Source organism: Emydura macquarii, unplaced genomic scaffold, assembly GCF_026122565.2.
Source record: "Emydura macquarii macquarii isolate MOO-44397 ecotype Brisbane River unplaced genomic scaffold, CSIRO-AGI_Emac_v2 contig_2140, whole genome shotgun sequence".
NCBI lineage: Eukaryota > Metazoa > Chordata > Testudines > Chelidae > Emydura > Emydura macquarii.
In genome coordinates this window covers 172,848-196,731 of record NW_027132277.1, presented here as the reverse complement: position 1 = coordinate 196,731, position 23,884 = coordinate 172,848, and the positions used below count along the sequence as shown (strand labels likewise).

At 51.4% G+C, this 23,884-nt stretch overlaps 2 protein-coding genes across 2 annotated transcripts; both read left to right on the top strand.

Annotated features, from left to right (window-relative positions):
• Positions 1 to 2,317: 2,317 nt before the first annotated feature.
• Positions 2,318 to 9,438, top strand: LOC137160123 (zinc finger protein 436-like). Its single transcript, XM_067558569.1, has 2 exons — positions 2,318 to 2,435; positions 6,670 to 9,438. The coding sequence occupies exon 2, from the start codon at positions 6,865 to 6,867 to the stop codon at positions 7,720 to 7,722; it is 858 nt and encodes a 285-aa protein (XP_067414670.1). The 5' UTR covers positions 2,318 to 2,435; positions 6,670 to 6,864; the 3' UTR covers positions 7,723 to 9,438.
• A 2,312-nt stretch (positions 9,439 to 11,750) lies between these two features.
• RACK1 (receptor for activated C kinase 1) lies at positions 11,751 to 19,970 on the top strand. Its single transcript, XM_067558568.1, has 8 exons — positions 11,751 to 11,979; positions 13,824 to 13,995; positions 15,147 to 15,294; positions 16,099 to 16,194; positions 16,763 to 16,873; positions 18,048 to 18,188; positions 18,853 to 18,963; positions 19,836 to 19,970. Exons 1-8 carry the CDS (start codon positions 11,871 to 11,873, stop codon positions 19,899 to 19,901), a joined length of 954 nt encoding a protein of 317 aa, XP_067414669.1. The 5' UTR covers positions 11,751 to 11,870; the 3' UTR covers positions 19,902 to 19,970.
• Positions 19,971 to 23,884: the final 3,914 nt, after the last annotated feature.

Genomic DNA, 23,884 nt, shown 5'->3' with positions numbered 1-23,884 from the left:
CCATCCCCTCACTATCATATCCTCCATCCTCCTTACTGCCACATGGTTTCAATGTTTATCGTTGGTCTTTGCTAGTTTTCCGTTGATTTTCCAGATAGATGCAGTGATGGACAATGGAGCAATCCATTACATAAGGGAGAGTGACTGTGACGCCGTCTGGACTAGGGATGACCATTTATAATATTATTGATATCAGCATTGCAAAATTACAATAATTCGTCCAGGATGTCAGGTACCATTGGAAAGGTCATAATTCACTAAGTATAATAATATTGTTTATGGGCATGTCTCAGTTGTGTATTATGAGTTATAAAGATGTCTGGTATATTTGTATTCAAACTTGTGCTGGGTTTCTGGGCGACACCCCCAGACTGGATGGCAGCAGCACTTAGCCTGCTTAATGGCCCATCAAAGGAACTCAAAAGTACAATGAATCCAGTGAAAGAACCCAGGGGCTACACCTTATGTGTCATCAGGGCATGTAAGAACATGACCAGGGACAGGGGACTCTGAGGCTTTTCCATACCATGTGCTGTGTGGCTGTGTTTGGGACAGTAAAAGGCAGTTGCACCATGCTCATCTTGTCTTCATGCCTGCTCCCTACATCTGGATCTACTCATCTGCAAATGAAGCTGTGAAACAAAGAACTGAGACCCCTCCTGGCACTGGATGTGCACCAGAGGGACTGTACAAGCCTGCAAACTCCACAGTTCTGCGGAGAATCTGATCTACATGGATTTTACAGTCATTTGTATGTATCTGATTGCTTTGACCATTTAACATCTCTCTTCTCATTTGTTTCTATCCTTTATAATAAACCTTTAGTTTCAGTTACTAAGGGATTGACTGGCAGCGTGGTATTTTGGGTAAGATCCAAACTTATGTTGATCTGGCAATGTGGCTGACCCCTTGGGGTCAGGAGAACCTTTTTGGTAAAGGGGATAGAGTTTTAATAACTTATCTCTTTACTGGAGCTAATGCTAATTGGGGACTAGAGACAAGAGTCCCACCTGCTGCCCCAGACACAATCCCCCTATTCATGGGGCAGAGGGGCGTAAAAGGGAAGTTCGGGGAGGGCCAGAATAGCAGAATGGCACCTTACCCTGCTCCAAGGAGGCTGCAGTTCCCAAGGTAAATGATCTTTCCCACACACCGGCTGATATGGCAGAGGGAGTCCAGGTGTCCCAGCAGGTGGACGTGAGGGTTCAAGGTGTAGAGCCGAGTAAAATGGGGCGAGCTGCCTGTTCCCACTGAAATCCCCCAGCAAACTGCTCAGGGGCCTGAGGGTTTCCGGAGAGTTGGCAGAGCATTCAGCCAGCAGGATCAGTGTAACCCTGCATCTGCAGACAAGGATGTGACTGGTAGGTAGGATCCCCAGTGAGGGTGGGAAGGTCTCTCTTACCTTCCCTTTCCAAGGACGTCACTGGGATCAGGGAATGGGGTCTGTCCCCTCGGGTCTGGGGTCGTAGCTCTTTTTTTTAGGGGCAATTTTCTGTCTTCAGGTTAAAGGGTGTCCAGGGTAGGCTGGGGGGTCTCTGGACTGGGAGAGTCCCTTGGGCAGAAGCGGAAATGTTACTGCTCGATTTTAACCTCTCCCATCTGCAGCCAGGGCTCTGGGGTCCTGCAGGCAACACGGATTCTGCACAGTAAAGATTACAGGGTCCCGAGTGCAACTCACTTCCTGCACTCCAGCGATCAATCCTGCCCCCACTCCCTTCCAGGTCCCAGTATAAACCGATTACGCTGCAGGGGCTCTGTGCCCCCTCCGCTAGCATCGAGGTGCAGCCACTGGGTGCTTTCAAGCATCCATGTCAATGTGGGATGGAAAGGGGGAGGTTTCAATATCTTGGAGAGGGGGGAGAAGGGGAATTTCTATAGGGACCTGGGATTGTTCCTGAGCATCTCCAAAAGCAAAGGGGACACAAGGGGGATGGGATCCTGGAAGTGCTGAATTTGTGCCCCAGGGCTGAGCCCCGGCACCTCTTTCATGCCAAATTAAGCCCTGGACCAGAGCCCCAAGCTGCAGGGGATGCATTTCTCAGTGACACTGACGCTGAGTGTGATTTGATCTGCGGGAGTCTCTAGTTAAAGGGCAGAGAGTGGAGGATTCTGGCCAGATCTCCCCCGGGCCACTGTTGTGCTGGATGGGGGGGGGGGGGGGAGGGGGGCCGAGAATTTCATTAGCTGCTGTATGGTTCTGGCTCAGTGAGGGGGAAGCTGGGATTGCTCTGTCTCTGTTTATCTTCCTGGGTCAGCTGCAGCTGCCTCCTCCCTTGTCATCTGGGGAACCAGCAGCTGGGCTGTGCCCGGAAGAAACCTTCATGAAAGCTCCTTCTGTGCCCAGGCCAGGTGGGGACTTTCTCCGGTGGCTGGAACCAGCCCCCTGGGGCAGCCCGAGGCTCTGCCGACACCAGCCCTCCAGCCGGAGGCTGCAGGTGATGGAGGGATGGGCAGGAAAGTGTCTCTGCACAAAGGGCCCCGGGACAGACTCAGATCTGGCAGCTGCTGAGAATCTGCCCCCTTGGTGGGAATTTTCCCGAGGGGGAGATCCCTCCTGAGCAGTACCCAACTGCTGCCCTTGCTCTGCTGGGGATCTGCTTGGGGTGGGGTGGGGGGGCAAATTGGGGGATTTAGGAGGGGAAACAGGGAAGGGGAGACGAGGAACAGCCCCACTGGGGTTTCCCCTTTGTGTTTCTGGATTGTCAGAAAGGGAAGGGGTCAATAAAGAGGCAGAGACAGAGGAAAAACAGGGAGGGGTGTGTGTGTGTGTGGTGGTGGTCATTCTTCCTCTAAAAATCAAACCCATTCGTTCCCGTCTAGCCTCCTCTACCAACCCTGAGACAAGCTGTAGGATGCCCCCTTGGATTCCCCAGAGCTGGGTAAATCTCAGTAGTCAACTGCTAACAGGGTGGGACATATTTCCTGCAGCAAATCCATCCCAGCTAAAAGGATGCAGTGTCCTGTGTGAGGGAACAGTGCCGCATGTGATCCTGACATTAGAGATTTTATTCTCATGCACCCACACCAGAGAACTAAACTGAGATCCTCCAGCTGCCCTTGATTCTGACACAGCCTATCTGTGAGGGCTGGGCTTTGCAACCTTAATAATATTCTCTTAATGTTGTTTTTGAGGGTAATATGGGGGGGAGGGGGGATGTCCAGTTGTAATGCTTTTCTTTATAATGATCTTATCTTGCTATTTTTCTCTCCAATAATCACACACTGCTGTACCATCCTTCAGATTTCCCCCCTTTTTCCTTATTGAATTTGGATATAAAATCCTATTTGATTTTGATTCATTTCTCTCTGTTTATACATTATTAATCTCTGCATAAATATTGCTATTGTTTTCATCCCTGTTTTGTCCCTACTTCTCAAGTAATGATGTAGGATGTCCTAAAATGCTGCCCCATTTTCCTTCTTAGGCCACGATCCTAAAAAGACTCACAGAATCATAGGACTGGAAGGGACCTCGGGAAGTCATCTAGTCCATCCCCTGCATGCACCCAGTTAACCTTACATGTGGTGAATCATCTCATCCTCTCCAAGGGGACTATTTACAACACATATGGTTAAGTTGGCGCATAAATCTTTGCAGGATTGGAGCCTAAATTAACAATAACTGATCAATCCCCCCTCCCTTGGATTTTGCCCCTTTTTGCTCATTATCTGATATTTATATAATAGTTCACCACCTTTTCCCAATGTCCCCTCTAATTATCACATATCGATCTAAAAATACTCTTTCCCCCCTTTCTCTTTAATTCTTGAACACTGAGATCAGGTCTCTTCCAAATTTCCCTCTATTTAGTACAGATGTAAAAATCTCCTCCATTTTTAAGTCCCCACTACGCTTTTTATCAACAGCAATGTCTCCTTGTGCTGGAGGGGAAGTGTTGCCCGAAACCTAAGCCAAGCTCTTTGGAGCTGGATTCTCTTTGTGTTCCATATTTGTACAGTACCTAGCGTAACGGGGTCCTGGTCCAAGACTGGGGTTCTTAGCTGCTGCTGAAGTTCAAATAATCAATTATAATAAAATTACCCCCGCTATAGGATCTTTTGTGGGGGAAGGAATTAAACTCCTCAGTTACCGACTTCCCTTCCCCCCTCATTTTTGAAAATCAGATCACAAAATCATAAAATGATAGAAATGTAGGACATGAAGGGAACTTGATAGTCCTTTAGTCCAGTCCCCTACACTGAGGTGGGACTGCATAATAACTGCACCATTCCTGGCAGGTGCTTGTCTAATCTGCTCTTAAAAACCTCCATTGATGGACATTTCACAACCTCCCTACGCAATTTGTTCCAGTGCTTAACTACCCTGACACTGAAAGGAAGTCTTTAGTAATGTCTAACCTAAATCTCCCTGGCTGCAATTTAAGCCCATTGCTTTTTGTTCTGTCCTCACTGGATGAGGAGAACAATTAATCACCCTAACCCCTCCCTCATCATGTCTGAGAATCAAATGATTTGATCATAGAATCATAAGACTGGCAGGGACCTCGAGAGGTCATCTAATCCAGTCCCCTGCACTCCAGACAGGACTAAGTAATATCTAGACCATCTCTGACAGGTGTTTGTCTAATCTGCTCTTAAAAATCTCCAATGATGGAGACTCCACAACCTCCCTTGGCAATTTATTCCAGTGATTAACCACTCTGACAGCTAGGAAGTTTTTCCTAATGTCCAACCTAAACCTCCCTTGCTGGAATTTAAGCCCATTGCTTCTTGTCCTGTCCTCAGGGGTTAAGAAGAACAATTTTTCTCCTGCCTCCTTGTAACAACCGTTTATGTACTTGAAAGCTGTTATCATGTCCCTCCCAGTCCGCTCTTCTCCAGACTAAACAAACCCAATTTTTTCAATCTTCCCTCATAGGTCATGTTTTCTAGACCTTTAATAATTTTTGTTGCTCTTCTCTGGGTTTTCTCCAATTTGTCCACATCTTTCCTGAAATGTGGCACCCAGAACTGGACACAATACTCCAGCTGAGGACAAATCAGCACGGAGTAGAACAGAAGAATTACTTCTCATGTCTTGCTTACAACACTCCTGCTAATACATCCCAGAATGTTTGCTTTTTTTTTTTTTTTTGCAATAGTGTGACACTGTTGACTCATATTTAGCTTGTGATCCACTATGACCCCCAGATCCCTTTCCGCAGCACTTCGTCCTAGGCAGTCATTTCCCATTTGTATGTGTCTGTGCATTTTGATGTGTCCCTTAATTAGCAAACATGGATTTCAAAGTGACTTGTCTCATATTTAATAAGCATCGAAGCTTGGCTTTTCGAAGAACAGTGTCTTTCCAGCTGCTCTGTGTGTGATTGGGTCCCCTCTCCATCTGATAATTTTCAGAATGGCTGACATTCTCCATCCCTGACACCTGGTTGCCTTTGGGGTGGGAATGTGGTAGCCATTCTTTGCTAGCAGCAGGATGTGGAAATTCCTCTCCCCACCAAGATGGTTGTGATTCCCTGCATTCTTTACAATAATGTTGGCTGCTGGCACCCACAATTTTAGAGCATACAGCCAGGTCTGCCACAGTTAAGGTTTACACTGGCTTTCTTTTAAAACTTGACTCATCTAAGTGCTCAGAAATCTGTGTGGTAACTCGGACTACCTTGCAGCAAGCCGGCACTGGTTAAGGTTAGTGTACGAATTTGGGGTCATTTGATGAAGGTGTTCTTGAGATGCAGCTCCTTGAAATAAATCCATTTTTCTTAAGGTTAGTGAATTCTACCAAGTTATTGTAGCCCACAGATAGGGATCAAACCAGGGCTGAGATCATTGCACAAGGTCTCAGTCACTTGAAAGTTACTCCCACAGACCTTTGGGGGGAAAGCAAAAACTACTTTATCAGCCAAAAACTTTAGTTCTCCTGCAGTGGGGGAGACCCACATTGAAATCCGTTCTCCACATCAGGCAGGGGGATATTGATCCTGGATCTCTCATCTCCCAAGTAAGCACATAAAGGAGGCACCACCGTCTTCTCTTCAGGCTGTTTTTATAGAATCATAGAAGATCAGGGTTCAAAGGGACCTCAGGAGGTCATCTAAGCCCACCCCCTGCTCAAAGTCCAACCCCCTGCTCAAAGTCCAGTCCCTGCTCATCTTTGTGAAAGATGCCTCAGTCCCTCCACATTTTTTTTTTTTGACTGAAACTATTTGGTGAGTTCAATCAAATTCACAAATAGTTTCAGGTTGACTGTAGCTGCATTCTTCAGCAAATAAACTCTGCCCAAAACATTTAACTCAGCTCTATTTGTGAACAAACTCCCCCAGTTCTGCTTTGCCTCCATCTGGCTGGAGTTGAACCAGTAGGTGCCACCATATACTCATGAACTTTTCTCTTTCACCAGTGGAAGTTGGTCTAATAAAAGATGTTACCTCACCCACCTTATTTCTCTAATATCCTGGGACCGAGACAGCTACAGAAACACAGTATACATCATATATTCCTGGCTTCCCACCTGTCCTAACTGATAGTTGGCAAGAGTTGTCTCCCTGGTTTTGTGTCCCCCTGCGTGTTTGTTGGGGATGTGAAGGCAGAATCTAATCCCTCAGTCTCTTAAAGAGTTCTTATGTTGTGTTTCCCCTTTTAGCTGTTCTTTCTTCCCGGCACAGGGAATGACGCCTGTCTGGATTCTATTTCTCTCTTTCCCAGCAGGTATTGGGATAGTGAGTCAGAACGAGAAGGAGAATCCTCAGCAAGTGGAACTGCCTGGGATGTTATCAGGAAGCGCTGAAGGGAATTTCTTCCAGAATAGTAAGAGAGGCAGCTACGGAAAAAGGGTGTAAATCCATTTGTTGTGGGAGAGACTACAGAAATCTCAGGGAAACTACAGCCCAGCAAATAATCCAAATGGGAGAGAGTAAAAGCACATCCATTGAGTCTGGGAAAAGTTTTAATGACAGCTCACACCTTCCTAGACATCAGAGAATGCCCGTGGGAGATAGACCCTACAAATGCTTGGACTGTGGGAAAAGTTTCAGTCTGAGCTCAAACCTTCTTACACACCAGAGAATCCACACGGGAGAGCGACCCTACAAATGCTTGGACTGTGGGAAAAGTTTCAGTCTGAGCTCAAACCTTCTTACACACCAGAGACACCACACGGGAGAGCGACCCTACAAATGCTTGGACTGTGGGAAAAGTTTCATTCAGAGCTCCGATCTTATTTCACATCAAAGACTCCACACGGGAGAGAGACCCTATAAATGCCTTGACTGCGGGAAAAGTTTCATTCAGAGCTCACACCTTATTAGACATCAGAGTCTCCACTTGGGAGAGAAACCCCATAAATGCCTCATCTGTGGGAAAAATTTCACTCAGAAGTCACACCTTATTAGACACCAGGGAATCCACACGGGAGAGGAGCCCTGTAAGTGCACTGACTGTGGGGAAACTTTCATTCAAAGCTCACAGCTTATTGTGCATCAGAGAATCCATACAGGAGAGAAACCTTATAAATGCTTGGACTGCGGGAAAACCTTCAGTCGGCGCTCCCACCTTATTGTGCATCAGCGAACCCATACGGGAGAGAGACCCTATAAATGCCTGGACTGTGGGAAAAGTTTTAGTGTCAACTCAAACCTTATTACGCATCAGAGGACCCACACAGGAGAGAGACCCTATAAGTGCCTGGACTGTGGGAAAAGTTTCCAGCGGAGCTCACATCTTATTAAACATCAGAAAATCCACACAGAAAAGAGGACCTGAGTATGGGCGACTCTTCACTTGGAGCTGTGATCATATCAGTCACCTGCAAATCCATACAGGATAGAGACCTCATAAACATCCTTAGTGTGACAAATGCTTCAAGCAGAGCTAACGTCAGACTGGACGTGAGAAACTCTGCACAGCGGAGAAATTGTCGCAGGATGTCAGCTTCTGCTTTAGTTAGGACCAGCTTTCTGTTTAATACTTGTCTCTTCCGAGTGCTGTAAAGTGCTGCATGGTTACTTGGATTGCTTTGATATTTGATGGACTTCATGGCTTTGTGGGGTAGGGTTAGTGATCTAAAATTGGGGTCACTTGACTCTGGGTTCCTGAGAGACAGCCCCTGACAACAGCTGCTTTTCTCAAAGTTGAGAGATTCTGCCAATGTTTTTTTTCTTTTGCCCAGACCTGGGGATCTGTCACAGGATGCATCACCTCTGACCTTCTAACAGAGTACTGAGTGCTTGGCTCCTGTAACTCCCTGCCCAGGACATTCACAGTCAGCAACAAACATGCAGGTCACACCCTGAGTATCTGTGCAACACTGGTCTAGCAACTCTGACCCCAACAGCCTGTCAGCAAGACAACAGTCATACTCCCAGCTCTCTACCAGCCTTGGTTACCATCTGCAGGGTGACCCCAATGCACTCCCAGTCCCAAATTTTCCCAAAACCGTGTGCTCTGCAATGTCCAGCCCTGTCTGGACAGTTGAGAGAAATAACAAGGTGAATTTGTTCCTCTGAAGTCACAAAAGCAGATTACAGCTTTTTAACTTAACTGGGGTAGCTACACCATTCCCTGCAAACACAGCACTGAGTTGGCTTATAGTAAAAATAAAGCAAATTTATTAACCAAAGGACATAGGCTAAGTGATGGCAAGTAATGGGAATAAAAGTAGAGATGGTTTCAAGCAAATGGAAGTGAAAATTTGCATCTAAAAGTCAAAAACTGAATCTAGCAAGGTACAGGTTTTGTTCAAGAAGGTTTCTCTCACCAATCTTCCTTCTTGCCAGCCATGGCTGACTTTCCCTCAGTCAAGACTTTCCACAGAAGCCCAAGGAGATGGCTACCCTTGTCCTCTTGTGTGGAAGATCTTTGCCTGAGCAGGTGTCTTACGTATATTCAGCTCCCAGAGACTTCAACTCCAGCCCCTTTGGTTGAAGGGCCCATCTTCCTCAGCTTGCAAGAGCTCTGTTCCCTTGTGTCTGTCAAGTGAAGGATCCCAAAGATGGGTTCTATCCTTGCTTATATCTTCCAGGTTTCAATGACCTTGTTTCAAGAGGCAAGATTACTTTACGCTGGTCTTCTCTTCCCTTGGACTTCCTAGCCTCCTGCTGATTTCTTTGTAAATGGGGCTGCCATGGTGTTGTCACAACTTGAATTGCCCCTTTCATTGGAGCCAGGTAGATAGCTGCCTTCTCTCCTACCTGTTTCTCCCTGTCTGGCCACAGACTTTAAAGTATAATATCATTAAATATCCATATTTCCTCATATCGTTTTTGTACAGGCATTTCACAATGCTATGAATCACCCACGTGTCATTCGCTTTCAGAAAAGGCCTCACTCTATATATTTTTATAGTACGGTAATATTGTATCCAATCAGTTGATTCAGTTGTTTATCCCTTGAAGTTCAGCCCTCTGTCTTTATGGACCAGTAAACCTTTGCAATGTATTCTTCTGAATGTTACTCTTCAAAGTAAAGTTTATGTGAGGAAGGCAACATGGAGTCTTGTGATGATGAAAGCTCCATACTGGGTCCCCCCCCACCACTGCTAGTATTTGCTAAAATTCAAATTGTTTTGTTTCCTGTAATCTCCTCCCCCTGATGTCTTGATGGTCCCGTTTATTGCTTATGTATAAATTGAGGTAAACACGCATTCCTTTGTTTAGGACAAGCCTATGTCACACCTATACGTAAATTGAGGTAAATACACATTTACTGGGGTATTTAGGCTGCTAAAGATTGCAGAGCAGTGCCTAACTCCCTTAGGACCTTTTGAAAACCACCACGCAGGTACAAGGACAGTCAATGGGAGTTTGACCCCTAACCTACTTAGGTGTTTTTGAAAATCCTGGGTCCGGTAGGCATCTATCTGCACCTTTTGGCACCTTGAAAATCTGGTAATAAAGTTTAACTCTTCATGCAGTGATAGGTAGAGAAATCTTCATGCTGACCAGGCACTATATACACTAAGGTCCCAATTATGGGCCATGAAAGATCAAGGAGTGGGCGGAGAACGTTGGTAAATTTCATAGGAAGCAGAGGAAACATGGGAGAGCTAGACAGCAGGTTAAAAAGGCTCCAGGGAAAAGGGAAACAGATAAGATAAGCCTGTGAGCTCCATCTGTTAGTTTCTGATCAAATGAAGCATTCCCTTCACTAACTCAGATATGTCAGCAGATTCCTTTTGAAAAAAGTTGTGCTGAAGGTTAAGATTTTGTCACAGTAATTTGTAGTAAAAGCCACGGTCAGGATGCAGGCATAATTCAGGGAAGCCCGTGACCTGCCTGTGACTTTTGCTAAAAATAACCACTGATGGAGGGGAGGACTGAAGTCTGAGCCCCACTGTGGGTGTTGGGGGGCAGCACCCACTGTTGCCGCAGCCCCAGCAGCTCAGAGCTTCAGGTGCCCCGGCCAGCTCCAGCCCCATTGCCCTGATGCTGAAGCAGAAAATGTCACGGAGGTCTTTGAAAGTCACAGAATCCGTGACCTCTGTGACATATTCTTATCCTTAGTCGTGCTTTTATCTCCTACTGCAAACTCTGCTCCTGTGCTCAGCTGAATGAAAGGAGAGACCATTGCCCCTGGGTTTCTATAGTGCAGTGGTTATCATGCTCCCCTCGCAAGGATCCCTGCTTCAAAACCAATTAGAAAGATGTTTTGTCAAAACCACTCCGTTTGTGTTTTACCTGCCAACTGAACAAAATTGTTGATTTATGAGGCATCTCATGTGGTTATATAGACAGATCTTACAACCACAACTGCTGGAATTGTCTAAATATAAGTAGGTTCAAGTAAGTAAATTTAAAATATTACCCAAAATAAATGGTGTCATTAGATAAACACAGAGTTTTCTCTTCTTTTTATATCAAGAAATATCGTGCTTAAGTGGATTTTAACAAGCCCAACATTTCACAGCAATTTCAAGGAAGCTAAAATATATGAATCAATAAAAAAAAATCCAAAACAACCTTCTGCAAAAATGTTCACCGTTTGATTTTACCCAAGTATAGCAAATTTCTACAAGCACATTTAGTCCCTCATGCAAAATAATAATGTAAAACTAAATGAATAAGCACCAGGAGTCGTGTTTGCAGATGTAGGGGTCACTGGCAGGGATTTTACACAAGCAAACGGGCCAGATTTTTACATCCCGATCCTGGCTTTTAAAACTCCCTAACTCTGCATCATAGAAGACGCTGCATTAACAGTTAAAACCCCAGGTCCCCTTGCCCAGTGTGGAAATAATCAGGCAGCGCCACCAGATGTAGGGGTCACCCCTGCCAGTTTGGGTGGGAGTGATTTTACACAAGCAAACGGGCCCGGCCTGTAGCTGTCCCAGGCAGCGCCACCCCCCGGGCCCGGCCTGTAGCTGTCCCAGCTACCCCTTCCCTGCACTGGACAGATGGGACAGAGAGAGCTGTACGGAAAAGGCACAGACATGGCCGCCGCCACGCTGTCGTCTCTCCTATGGCCGCCGCCATTGCCACGGCCCACACGTTGCGTCCGCATTTCCAGGACGGCGCAACAAGAACATACGGGCATTTTCCCATGAGGGTCGCCGTGATACATACCAGATGCCGGCCGCCATGTTGTGCTCATACGGGTACCAATCTACAATGCTGACTCCATGGGCGCCGCCATATTGGATCCGCTGGGCGAATGTAGCGACCCAATTGAATGCCTACAAAGCCGCCGCCATATTGCGACCCTTCTGGCGGGGGGGCCATCTTGCCGTACGGAGAGGATGCGCACGCGCAGCGGCCAGGGAATGGGGAGGCTATTTCCGTTTCCGGGTGAGGTCGCCGCTTCCTTTTCTCTCTGGGTCGCTGCTGAGTGAGAGGACGGGGCAGGCCGGGGCCGCCGCCGAATCCGCCTCCATCCTCCTTCCCCGCTCGAGCTGAGCCCTCCGCGCCGCCGCCGCCATGACGGAGCAGATGACCCTGCGCGGCACCCTTAAGGGTCACAACGGCTGGGTGACCCAGATCGCCACCACCCCGCAGTTCCCGGACATGATCCTGTCCGCCTCGCGCGGTGAGCGCCGCCCGTGGGCGAGACCAACCCCCGCCGCCGCGGGGTTGGGGGAAACCATTGTGGGGGGGGGCGGCGGCGCTGTCAGGCAGCGTTCACTGGGGAGGAGGGTGAATGGAATCCAGTCGTCCACGATTGCGGCGGCGGGGCGCGATGGGAGGCTCCATCTCGCCATGCGCGGGGAGGGGGGGAGAAGGGCGAGACCATCTCGTAGTCACCCGGAGGGAAAGGTTGGTGTCACTTTGGGGGACGGAGGAAGATTCCATCTCGCAGTGGGGGGGGGGGGAGCCAGGGGAGACCAAGTCCCGCACGTGTGGGGCAGGGCAAGGGAGGGACCATCTCAGCCATGGGGGGAGGGGGTTCGATGGAGAACGACTGACAAGTGAGGGGGGCGGAGCCAGTGTCACGCTGGGGGCGGGGCGGGGCACGGCTATGCCATGTAAGGGGGGGGGCTGAGGGTTGAGGGAAGGGGGGGCTCCAGATATTGGGGGGGAGGGGTGGTTTGGGGTGAATAATGTGCTGGGGTGAGGGGTACTTCACTAACTCCTGGCGGGGGAGGGGTGCTGTTGCACTTAGGGCTCTGGACACCTGGGTTCAGATCCCCCCGTGCCTGACCCCCCCCCAACGTGCCACCGTGGATGTCACCATGTCAGGCGGCGCTTCCCACCTGTGGCCCTCGGGCCCCCTAGCCCTGTCGGATGGCTCCTTGCCATGTTCGGCAAAGGGGGACCGTGGCTCCCTGGGCCTCAGTTTCCTCCCTTGGTGATGGGACCAGTTTCCCCCCCCTCCCCTCGCTGGGGTGACTGTGGGGAGAATCCAGTGAGAGGTGCTTGGATACCACAGAGATGGGGGTGGGGTGTGTGTGTGTGGCATATAAAGACCTTAGATAGATACGTAGGAGAGGAACTGGAAGAGTTTTTAGACCTAAATACCATGGGGGTGGTGGGATCTCAGTATAAGAGGGGGAACGTATCTGATGAGGCCACAGGTCTGATATTGGGGCTTTCCAAGCCCAGCTCCCCTCCGCCTTGAGCCGCCACAGGCAGAAGTGACCCAGTTTGTGGGTGCCCACGGGGGACTCGGCTTGGGCACATCCCGTGCCCTGCGTGGGTCCCCATGGGCATCCCTGCTGGAGCATCAGCATCCAACTCGGGTACTGCCATTGGGTTGCTCAGTGCTTCACCTTTCCTGCCCTGATGATTAGACCTGATGTCTGTCCACTGACCCTCTCCGGGGTCTGATGACGCGTCTCACAATGATCTGGGGATGCCGGGAAGGAGCATGAGCAGAGCCCTGGGCTGTGGGGGGCAGTGCTGGGCTCAAGGGGAGCCCGTGGTTATAAAAACTGGGGGATGAGCAATGGGTCCTTTTCTAGGGGTTGCTGGCTTTGATCCTGTCTCCAGTCAGGAGGGGTGGTCTTTCTCCTCTAGTTGTCACTGATCTGGTCATAAATGGGGAGGAGAGCAAAGAATAGAGCACATGACTTTTTCTTCTCTAGGCACTGGTTCCAGTCCGGCTCCAGTTTGGGGTGGGGGGCAATGAAGCAGGATACAAGGCCTTTCTCCTGTAAGCAGCATTGGTTTGGACCTAGCCCTGAGCTGGGGGGACTGGCTGGCTGAGGGGCACTCTGGGGAACAGGCTATGGGGTATTTAGCCCCCGGCACTGGCCATGGAGGCTGATCTCCTCAGTTGACGCTCAGGATTGTATGGAGGGGGGAATGGTCACAGGGCCGTGCTTGGCCTGCTTGGGAATAGCAGGTTCCCCTTCCCAGGGCAGTTAGGCCACCCCGGAAGGAAATGCCCCATTGGGGAGGCGACTGGCTGACTTGGACTTTCCCTCGGTGCAGACAAGACCATCATCATGTGGAAGCTGACGCGGGACGAGACCAACTACGGGATCCCGCAGCGCGCCCTGCGCGGCCATTCGCACTTCGTCAGTGACGTGGTCATCTCCTCCGACGGGCAGTTTGCCCTCTCCGGCTCCTGGGACGGCACCCTGCGGCTCTGGGACCTCACCACGTGAGTGATGGGGCACCGCGGCCATCGGATGGGCACCCTTGGCAGAGCTGGAGCCTGCGTGGGTGAGGGGAGAGGGTTCCCATGGGTGGCAAAGTGGAACTGGCTCCTCCCAGCCTCATGGCCTGTCTGCCCTGCTCTTCGCAGCTGCCCTGAGTGGGAGGGACTGACATGCCTTCGAATGGAGCTGGCTGCCCATCCCAGAGTCCCTCGGCTTTTGTCATAGCTTCCCCTTAATGCTGCTGTAGGGCAGTGTTTCTGAGATGGGTGGTCACTGCTCCAAGGGGGGGATCACAGAAGGCAATCGGGGGCTCACAAGGCAAGGCTCCCCTGTACACCCTTTGTCAAGGTCAGGTGTTCTCTGTCAGTCTCTCAAAACACACGCACAGTAGCTTGCCGGTATCGCCACCGATCCTTTATTCATTCATGGTGAGCATCAGGGGGATTATGAATAGCTGTGGCGTTGAATAAGGTGTCACCCACCTGAAAAGGTTGATACGCTGCAGCAGGGATACGGCTAGTCTAGGTTTTAAGACCACATGTGGGATGAGGTTCCCTGCTGCAGCCAGGATGGGGTCTACCCAACGGCCAAACATCCCTGCTTCCACCTTCGGGGCATCGGGTTTTTTAGAGGCACCCCCCTCTTTCCCCAGTCCCAATGATTAGATACGACACACGTCTGCCGACCCCCCAGGGGCGTGACGACATGTCCTGCAATTATGATGGGACAGCGGGAGAGACGGGGAGGTGTTGAGCTTTGATTTGGCTTTTATCTCTCCTGGTGCTCTGGAAGAGAGACATTGCAGTCCCTACCTCTGTTGTCGAACCCCTTGTCTGGTTCTTCCTCTGATCCATCCCAATCCTCTTTGCATCTGGCTGAGCTGCCTCCGCTCCTGGGTCCTGGGACCCACATCTTTCTCAGTGTCCCAGCTGGTTCCTGTCCCGCTCCCTGGCATGTGCTTCTGACTCAGTGGGATCCCCCTGATGTTTGGCCACCGCCCTTTTTGCTCCTCGCTGTGGAGGTTAAAGAGGATTTTTTCTCTGCGTGGCTTGGGAACAGGACCTGCTCCTAGCAGGAGGGAGGCCAGTGAGATGCAAGGGGAGGTTGCTGTAGCTGGGCTGGGAGTGACTGAGGGGTGCTTCTCCCCCTGCAGAGGCACCACCACCCGCCGCTTTGTGGGCCACACCAAGGACGTGCTGAGCGTGGCCTTCTCGTCCGACAATCGCCAGATCGTCTCGGGCTCCCGGGACAAAACCATCAAGCTCTGGAACACCCTGGGCGTCTGCAAGTACACGGTGCAGGTGAGACCTCGGGTGAGGGCTGCTGAGGGGTTGGGTGGGTCAGGTCTGCTCTAGATCCCACTCGCCTCCCTGAGCCGGGAATAGAATCCAGGTGTCCTGATTTCCTGTCCTGTGCTCCTGATTCTTTCTCTTCGGATTTGGTGGGGGGTAAAGACCCACTTACCTTTTGAAGGTGTGGTGAGGATAGGGGAATGGGCCTCCGAAATCTTGCAGGGCAAGGGGTTGTTGGCAAACAGCCGGCTCATAAGGGTTAAGGGATAGGATCTGGGGCCTTTCCTCTCTGCATAAGGGGTGGGTTTATATGGCCTTGGTGGAGGAGATGCTCCCTGGATCTTTGGGGAGACCCTTCTGAGCTAAGCCGGAGAAAAGCCCTCGGGGTCCCCGTGGATTAATTTGGAAGTAGCTCTGCAGTTGCCTCGTGTGTGTCCCCTGCTGGGAACTGCTCTTCTCCCATCTGACAGGGGATCCGGGACCCCAGTGCCGCCCTCCCAGTCCCGATGATTAGATCTGACGCGTCTGCCGACCCCTCGGGGCCTGACGACATGTCCTGCAATTATGATGGGACGCAGGGAGAGCCGGCAGAGCCCTGGGCGGGGGGTTCGGGCAGCAGCTCACATGGGGTGTCAGTAGGATCCCTGGTTAGTGGGGAATTGTGGGCTTGAGGCTTGGACTGGTGGGGTATAGCCCCAGGGTGTGGGGAGATGGGTGGTTTGTGAGAGCAGAGCTCTGGATGGAGGGTCTCTGAGTTCACATGCTGTTTGATCCCCTCCTCCCCCCCAAAATCACCTGCCTTTCCCTCCCCAGGACGAGAGCCACTCGGAGTGGGTGTCCTGCGTCCGCTTCTCCCCCAACAGCAGCAACCCCATCATCGTCTCCTGCGGCTGGGACAAGCTGGTGAAGGTGGGTTTGAGGCTGCAGCTGGAGTCGGCTGCTTCTTGCGGGGAAGGGCACGGACCGCTGATGGGTCTCTGCCCAGGCAGCAATCATTTGTCTTCCCACGCCCGACCGTGTGGGGTTTGCTCCCTGAGCTAGCATCTGGGGCAGGGAGGATCTGAGCAGAGATGCCTGGGAATTCATGTTGTCATGAAAGTCAATACTGACTTTATCTTCCCACAGCGCCTGGGTTGCCCTGGGGCCGGGGGCGGATGATCCCTTGGCTGCTTCTGGGTGGTGGAGGGGACATTTCAGTGCTGGGGATTCATTTCTCCTCTCCATGGCCTGCTGTCCTGTTCTAGAGGACTGGGGTTGGTCCCGGAAGAAGCTCCATTGCTATGTTGCTAAGGCCGTAAAAGTGACAGGAAGGGGCCCCTGGCTGGGCTGTTACTAAAGTCTCATGCTTCAGGGTTTCAGCTGGTCGGTGGCTGAGAAATGTTGGTGCTCAGGCTAGATGATCTGTGCGGGGGAATCCCTTTTGACCTTGAATTCTATCTCTCTGCTGATCGCGTGACGTTCTTCTCCCACCCCCCAGGTGTGGAACTTGGCCAACTGTAAGCTGAAGACGAACCACATCGGGCACACCGGCTATCTGAACACCGTGACCGTCTCCCCCGACGGCTCCCTCTGCGCCTCCGGCGGCAAGGTGCGTTCCCAGCCCGGTTCGAATGCGGAGCCGGAACTGGGAGGGGATCGAAGTGTCTTCTCTGGGTTCTGGCGGCCTTGAGGGGTCGCGGATCTCAGCTGAGCTTCCCTCCCAATCAAAGGGCTGTGCGCGCTCGCCGGCGACGCAGCTGCGTGTCTCGCTCCGAAACACTCGCCGGACAGGCTGCGCTGCATCAGGGCAGCGTGCTGCGTCCCTTCTACCCAGAGATCTCGCCTCCGAGGGAGCCCGGGAGGCTGTGGGATGTTTTCTGGCTCTGTACGTGTCTCTCTCTCGCTGCCAGTCTGTGGGAGCGGGGCTGAGCCGGGACGAAACCTGTCGAGTTTCTGATTGCATCTGCGTGCAGAAACCCAGTGGCTTTTTCTGAGCTGCCCCCACCCAGCTCTCCCTGGATCCTAGGCTGACTGGGATTCCCCCGAGTTCAGCCACTAATACTGATGTCAGCAGCCGCTGTGCTGAGAACGTTGCCTGTCAGGCTGATCACTGCTTCCTTGTGCTCTGTCTGCATCCGCCTGTCTCTTGCCTTGTGCTTCCGTTAGGAGCTTTTTAGGGACTGGGGGCTCCCTTCTTATTCACAGCAGCCTCCTCCGTGACCGAGAGAGAGATGCACCATTGATCCCTTCAGCACACGGCTGCTGAATCCCCCTTTCCTCGCCCGTTGGGCTGATCCACATTCTGGACCCCTCCCTTGCCTCCCCGTCCAATATCGGATCCAGCTCGAGTTTCTTGCGACCGTGTTCCACGCTCTGAGATCGTCCCCTCCACCAGTCTCCTCCTGCTCTGTCTGATTCTCTCACAGCCACTGTACCACCACTCTGAGCCCCTGCCCCAGTCCAGATGGACCCACCTCTGCCTGTGGGGAAGCTTGCTGGTTTTGGATCGAAGCTCTCTGTTCCTCCCCTTCCTCTCGTCTCTGGGGGCTCTTGGATCTGGGACTGGCTTTGGGCATCTGGGAAGTACGTGGCAGGCAATAATCAATATTAGGAACCCTTTCTCTGCGTGCAATAGGGATTGCTGCAGGTTAAATGTTTGCTGCCTTCCCCTCCCCGAGGTGTGTCAAGTTGTAGGCTGCTCGCTGGTTGGTCATTGAGCCGGCTTTGTGTGTGTGGGGGGGACCTCTTCCTCTGTCTGACGCGCTCTCTCCCTGCCCCCCCAGGACGGCCAGGCCATGCTGTGGGACCTGAACGAGGGCAAGCACCTCTACACGCTGGATGGCGGCGACATCATCAACGCCCTGTGCTTCAGCCCCAACCGCTACTGGCTCTGCGCCGCCACCGGGCCCAGCATCAAGATCTGGGTGAGCGGGCAGCCCCTGCTGGGAGGGGTGGAAGTTTTAGGGGACACCCCTTCTGTGCTCCCTTTTACACAGAGTGCAGGACCTGGGGTCTCTAGGGGCCATTCCTGTCTCTGTATCTCCATGGGGCATAGTACCACCTCCTTATAGGGACAGGGTGTCTGTAGAGGACGCACCCCTGGGAGGTCATGTCTGCTGTGTTTTCTTAATACAGGGAACAGGGCTTTTCTATAGGGAAGACACCCCTTGAGAGTTTTCTTCCTTGGTTTTGTCTCTCCGTTTCTATAGGGGATAGACCCCTGGGGTCACTTCTGCCGCAGGGAATAGGTCCTGAGTTTTCCCGTAGGGGAGACACCTCCCCTGTAGTGATCTCATGGGCCTGCTGGATCTGCAGTCCCCCATGGGGCGGTGGGATGTGGGGTGGGGCCAGGAACTGGTATCTATGGGTCTGCAGCCCCCCGGGGGAGGTGAAGGCCGTGCGGTGATGAAACACTCCATGCCATCTGACTGCATCTCCGTGCGGAAATCCAGAGGCTGTTTCTGAGCGGGGCGTGGGCAGGGAGGCTGCGGCCCCTCCCAGGGCCCCGAGGCAGCAGTGGGGATCCCGGGTCACTGAGGCCCAGCAGGGTCCTTTCTCTGATCCCCTCCCCTCTCCCCTCCCCCGCAGGACCTGGAGGGGAAGATCATCGTGGATGAGCTGAAACAGGAGGTGATCAGCACCAGCAGCAAAGCCGAGCCGCCCCAGTGCACCTCGCTGGCCTGGTCTGCAGATGGACAGGTAAAGGGGGGGGCACCCCTGGCCCTTTAACATCCCACCTCCCTTGCGTGGGGGGACAGGGACGCAGCACCAGGGCAGAATCTTAAAGGGCCGGGACTAATATCTCAGTGCGGGGCAGGGGTGCCCTGTGCATCCTCGCTGACGGTGGTGACTTGCCCCAAGAAGTGGGGTCAGCCAGGGGGAGGGGGTGGGACCTGCTCTCTGTTCAGCCTATGGGAAGGCCTTAGGGAGGGGGTGCTCCCATGAGCCACTCCCCTTCTCGCACCCCATCTGGTGTCACCTGTGCCCAGGAGCAGATGTTTCGTTTCCTCCTTTCCCTGCCGATCCTCACTGACGGCCAGCCAGCGCCCTGACGCTTCCCAGGCCTGCCACCGTCCTGCCTCTTCTCAGCCTCTGTCCCCACCACCATCCCCATTGCTCCCATGGTCCCTCCTCTCCACCATCCCAACTCCTGGCCTCCAGCCCCCTCCTAGCAAAAGACTGTGCTCCCCCAACATCGCTCCTTTCTCGCCTCCGGCTCCTGTCCCCCCCACTTCCAGCATTGCTGCTTCTCCTCCCTCCAAGAGGCCTGACCCCTTCTTACCCCTTCGTACCATGAGACCTAGGCCCTCCCAACCATCACACCCTCCAAGCACCCTGGCCATCCCCAGAGTGCCACCCCACCCCCATCTCCCTGATTTGCTGAGGCCTGGCCCCTTCTCCCTGTCCCCTACCACACCCCACTGCCACTTTCCAGGTCGGGCCCTGGAATTTGAGCCCCTCCAACTCCTAGACACATGCCCCCAGCCTGGCTGTTACCTTCAGGGCTGATCTGTCTCCCAGGCCGGTTCTAGCCATCCCGTTACTGACCTGTCTCTTCTCTCTTCACCCAGACGCTGTTTGCCGGGTACACAGATAACCTGGTCCGTGTCTGGCAGGTCACCATCGGGACCAGATGAGAGCCTGGCTGCAGGACTCAGCCTGCCTTTGTGTATAAAAAAATCAATAAAAAGTACATTTTGGAGGTTTGGGCTTGTTTGTGTGTCATCTTTGCCATCCTGGGCCCGTCTACCAGAGCTGGAACTTCGGAGGAAGGACGGCCCAGTGGCTGTGGACCTGGGTTCGAATCCTCGCTCTGCCAGAGTTCTTGAAAGAGTCACGTAGGCCTGGATTTTGAAGGTATTTAGCCTTTGTTGCCCTCAATATTGTGGGGCTGAAGGGTAGAGGATTTTCAGGCATCTGAAATTGCAGCTAGACACCTAGGCTCGCCAACCCTCCAGGATTGCCCTGGGGTCTCCAGGAACTAAAGATGAATCTTCCATGAAAGATTGTGTTGTGGGATGAATCTCCAGCAATCCGTCCCACCAACATTTTGATCCCTACCCCCGGTGGGACTTTCAGGCTTTCGCTGGGAGTGTGAGGTGCTCTTACACTTCTGAAAACCACACCGGGTGCCTAACTCCTAAAAATCTGCCCTGAGGTGACTTAAGGGCCTGAGTCCTGTTTTCAGAAGAGACTTTGGCATGTAGGAGCCTATGGTTGGAATTCGATGGGATGATGTGGGCCCCATAAAGCTAAAATTACTCTTGACAATGGAATTTAGCCATCTACGCTGCCTTGGGCATTGTGATGCTGAGTGGAGCAATCTGGGCGTTGGTCTCGATTCCTCTGTGAATTGGGGAGACTAGATCAGGGAGGATAAACCCGTTACAAGATGAGGTGCTCAGCTGTTTACGTAATGGGGGCTGTATAGCTTGGTAGGCCCTGTCTGGCTAGTGAGCCCCACTCCACATTCATGTGCAGTGTGTCTACACTGGGTGTTGGCTCTGATGTAATCCTGCCTCATGCAAAGGGGATGGACTTAAAGATGATAGATGGGAGCAAAACCAAGGCCAGTTCTCTGAGATGCCAGCAACTGGTCCCAGGTGGTTGGGAAGAATGTCATGGCTGACAGCTGTTGGGGTATAAGTATATAATGTAAGTTCATACAAGTATTTAGCCCCTGCGTATGCCATGGTTGTGACTCAGCCCCTGGCATGGCTGACAGCCAGAGGCCTTCAGAGCTGGGCAGCCAGAGAGCAGCGGCTGCTGGCTGAGTGCTCTGAAAGCAGCCCCCACCCAGCAGCAGCGCAGAAGTAAGGGTGGCATGGCAGTGGCGGGGGGGTCATCACAGTCTGAAATATTTTCAAAGGGGGTCCTGGAGAAAAAAGTTTGAGACCGCCCTGCTCTAATCCCTGAGACCAGCGTGGCTGTAACAACAGTGCAACTATTGGATAGTTAAACAATGTCTGGGCCTTTGTCTACAGAGACTAACCTGCTTAGCGTTATGTCAAACCCACCACTTAAAAATCCTTTTAACCTTTTACTAAAGGTACAGAAAATGAAGGAAAACCAGTTAATGTAAAAGGTCGAACAAGGTTTGCATTTTAACAACCCTCTTGTCGGACAGCCTTTTAGATGGGATCAAAGAGGGTAATAACAGCCCTAGGGACAAGAGAAGGGAGGTGAGATGGCTGGAACTGCTGTGGTTGAAGTCCAAACCTGGTTCCACAGAAGCCAAAACAAGACAAACGACCAGAATGGGGAGAGGAAAGAACAGCCCAGACAAAAAAACACTGCCTCTGTCACTGGTGCTGACTTTCACTTAAAACCTCACCACTGAACAAACAGGCCCGGCCTATGGGCAGATCAACCGTGCTGAGACCTGGCAAACTTGTAGCAGCATTGGACTGCTTAGGGCATTGCTTCCAGCAGCCACCCCCCTCACAGCATGAATAATTATAAGGGCTGTGTGTCTGTTTGCTGTAAGGGGAGGTTGCTCTGTGAACACCAGGGGTTAAATATCAGGATGGTTACTAAGAGTCTGTCTACATGTGGGCAGAAAAACAAACCAGGGCTGCAGATGGTAGCCCCTCTTCTATGGATACTTAAGGAACAAGGCTAGAACTATTCCCCTTGAGGTCATCTGACCAAGTGCCTGGGACCAGTCTGTCCAGAGGGTAACCCAGTCTGTAAACCCAGGAGACTCAAAAACACAGAAAACTTGAGACACAAGTCTTGGAGGAGGGATAAAAAGAATCACTCTTGAGAAATGAGGGGCATGGTGGGTGCTGCAGATGAGCAGTGGGTTGCCCAGTCCCAGCCGCTGATCCCAGCTGGCTGGAGTAAGGGTCCTGGCTGGGATCTCTGCCAAGGGAGGGTCAACCTCTCAGTAACATAGCCACACACAGGTTTAAAAATCTTGATTTTCCTCTTATGCGCTGCTTTGTTCCTAATGGGGGGACACAAACCCCCCATTCTTTACTGCTGGTCAGAACTCCCAACAGGCAGGGTGGCTGGTATGCCAGAGGCAGAGACTAGGCAGGAAGGAGTTGCACATGGGCCCTACAACTGCAGGGAAATGATTAAGTTACAGTATGTTAGGCCAGGAACCTAGGATTGAAGAGGCATATCCTGGATTGGTGGAAAAAACTGACCAATCATCAAGGCTCACTTAGAGCCAATCAAAGTTGGGAATTCTGACCAATCAGGAACAATGGAATTTTCCTCACCTAGCAGAACAGTCAGTTTCCAACCAGGTCCTCCTGGTGGCAATATAAGAGGCAGCTTCCAAGCCTACTGCTAGTTTTGGGGTTAATACAGAGAACAAATGCTCTGTGAGGCTTGCCTGGTGGAGCAGCCATCTGGGCAGCAATGGGATGGTAACCCCACAAACTGAGCAGAGTTGACAGCCATCTGTAAATCCACTGTCAGTAAAAAAATGTACAAATTTAACATTGTCAGTAAACCTGTAAATAAATTAAAGTGTCTGTAAAATTGGGTAGAAATAAAACATTGATGTCATTGTTCAGAACCACTTGTATCACAATTACACTGGCCAGGACTTTATCACTTTCCTGTTTTCTATTATTGCACATGCCCTAAGAACCCGATTAATCAATTAACTGCAGCGAAAACAATTCTGTCATTCTGAATTCCTGTGTACAGAATAGTGTGAGGAAGTACACACTTCCGTGACATTATTGTTTTGGTTATAGTCTGTTTAGAGCTGTCAGTAAAAAGTTTACCATCTCGGTAAAAAAAAATCAACTTCAGAGCTTCACGTCAGTAAAAACGAAAATGCACGGTTGGCAACCCTGAGGGCTGAGGCTGAATCATGAAGCACTTAATGCTGCTGAGCTGGCACTTGGTTGCATTACTTAGTGTTGATGAAATCGTCCAGCGGTAGGTGGTGCTTGGAGTGGCAGGGACAAGGCAGGCTACTGAGAACAACATTGGCCTGGTGCCATCAACCCCACTGCACTAATCACCGTGTGAGCTGTTGATCCCTAAGAGCTGTGCTAAGTAACATGTGCCTTAGCGCTGTGCTAGGACCCTGTGGTCTGACTCAGCTGAGGATGACGTCACTTCAGCATCAAATCCCTCCCTGTGCGTTAGCAGCGGTCTGGACCAGCTTTGCACCTGGCTGATGGACCTTGCGTGAGAAGAACAGCAACGTTAAACAGCACATGGGCAGCCTGTGGGGATCCCTTTCCCATTGTGGGTTAATAACATGTAAATCTCAAGCGGCATGTTGATTAATAAACTGAAGCTCAGCTGGCAATTTGTTTAATGAGGTGATGCGTGTTTCTGCTTACACTGGGGTTTGGTTGAGTCAATACAGCCTCCAATGTTCCTTGACTATGTTCTGGAATAAGTCACATTAATTAGGTGATTTTTCCTAGAACGCAGTAAACACCTGGGGATCCAATTTGTTTGGTATAGTCGGGGGTTTGTTACACTAAGGCAGGGTGAGGAGACAGCCCCCCAATACTTTTGAAGATACTTAACATTTAACTAAAACAAGAGGGCAGGGGTCAGCAATTTTTTTCATTTAGTGAAAAACCCCTTTTTCAATCATGTTTGGGGGACAAATATTTGTAACAAAAGAATGGGGGAAAAT

What these genes read in the sequence shown, in the direction of transcription:
- LOC137160123 (XM_067558569.1), top strand. Translation starts at nt 6,865, where the DNA reads ATGGGAGAGAGTAAAAGCACATCCATTGAGTCTGGGAAAAGTTTTAAT.
- RACK1 (XM_067558568.1), top strand. Translation starts at nt 11,871, where the DNA reads ATGACGGAGCAGATGACCCTGCGCGGCACCCTTAAGGGTCACAACGGC. An exon ending in TCTGCAAGTACACGGTGCAG is followed by an intron (nt 15,295 to 16,098) that starts GTGAGACCTCGG and finishes TTCCCTCCCCAG; the next exon opens with GACGAGAGCCACTCGGAGTG. An exon ending in GCTGGGACAAGCTGGTGAAG is followed by an intron (nt 16,195 to 16,762) that starts GTGGGTTTGAGG and finishes CCCACCCCCCAG; the next exon opens with GTGTGGAACTTGGCCAACTG.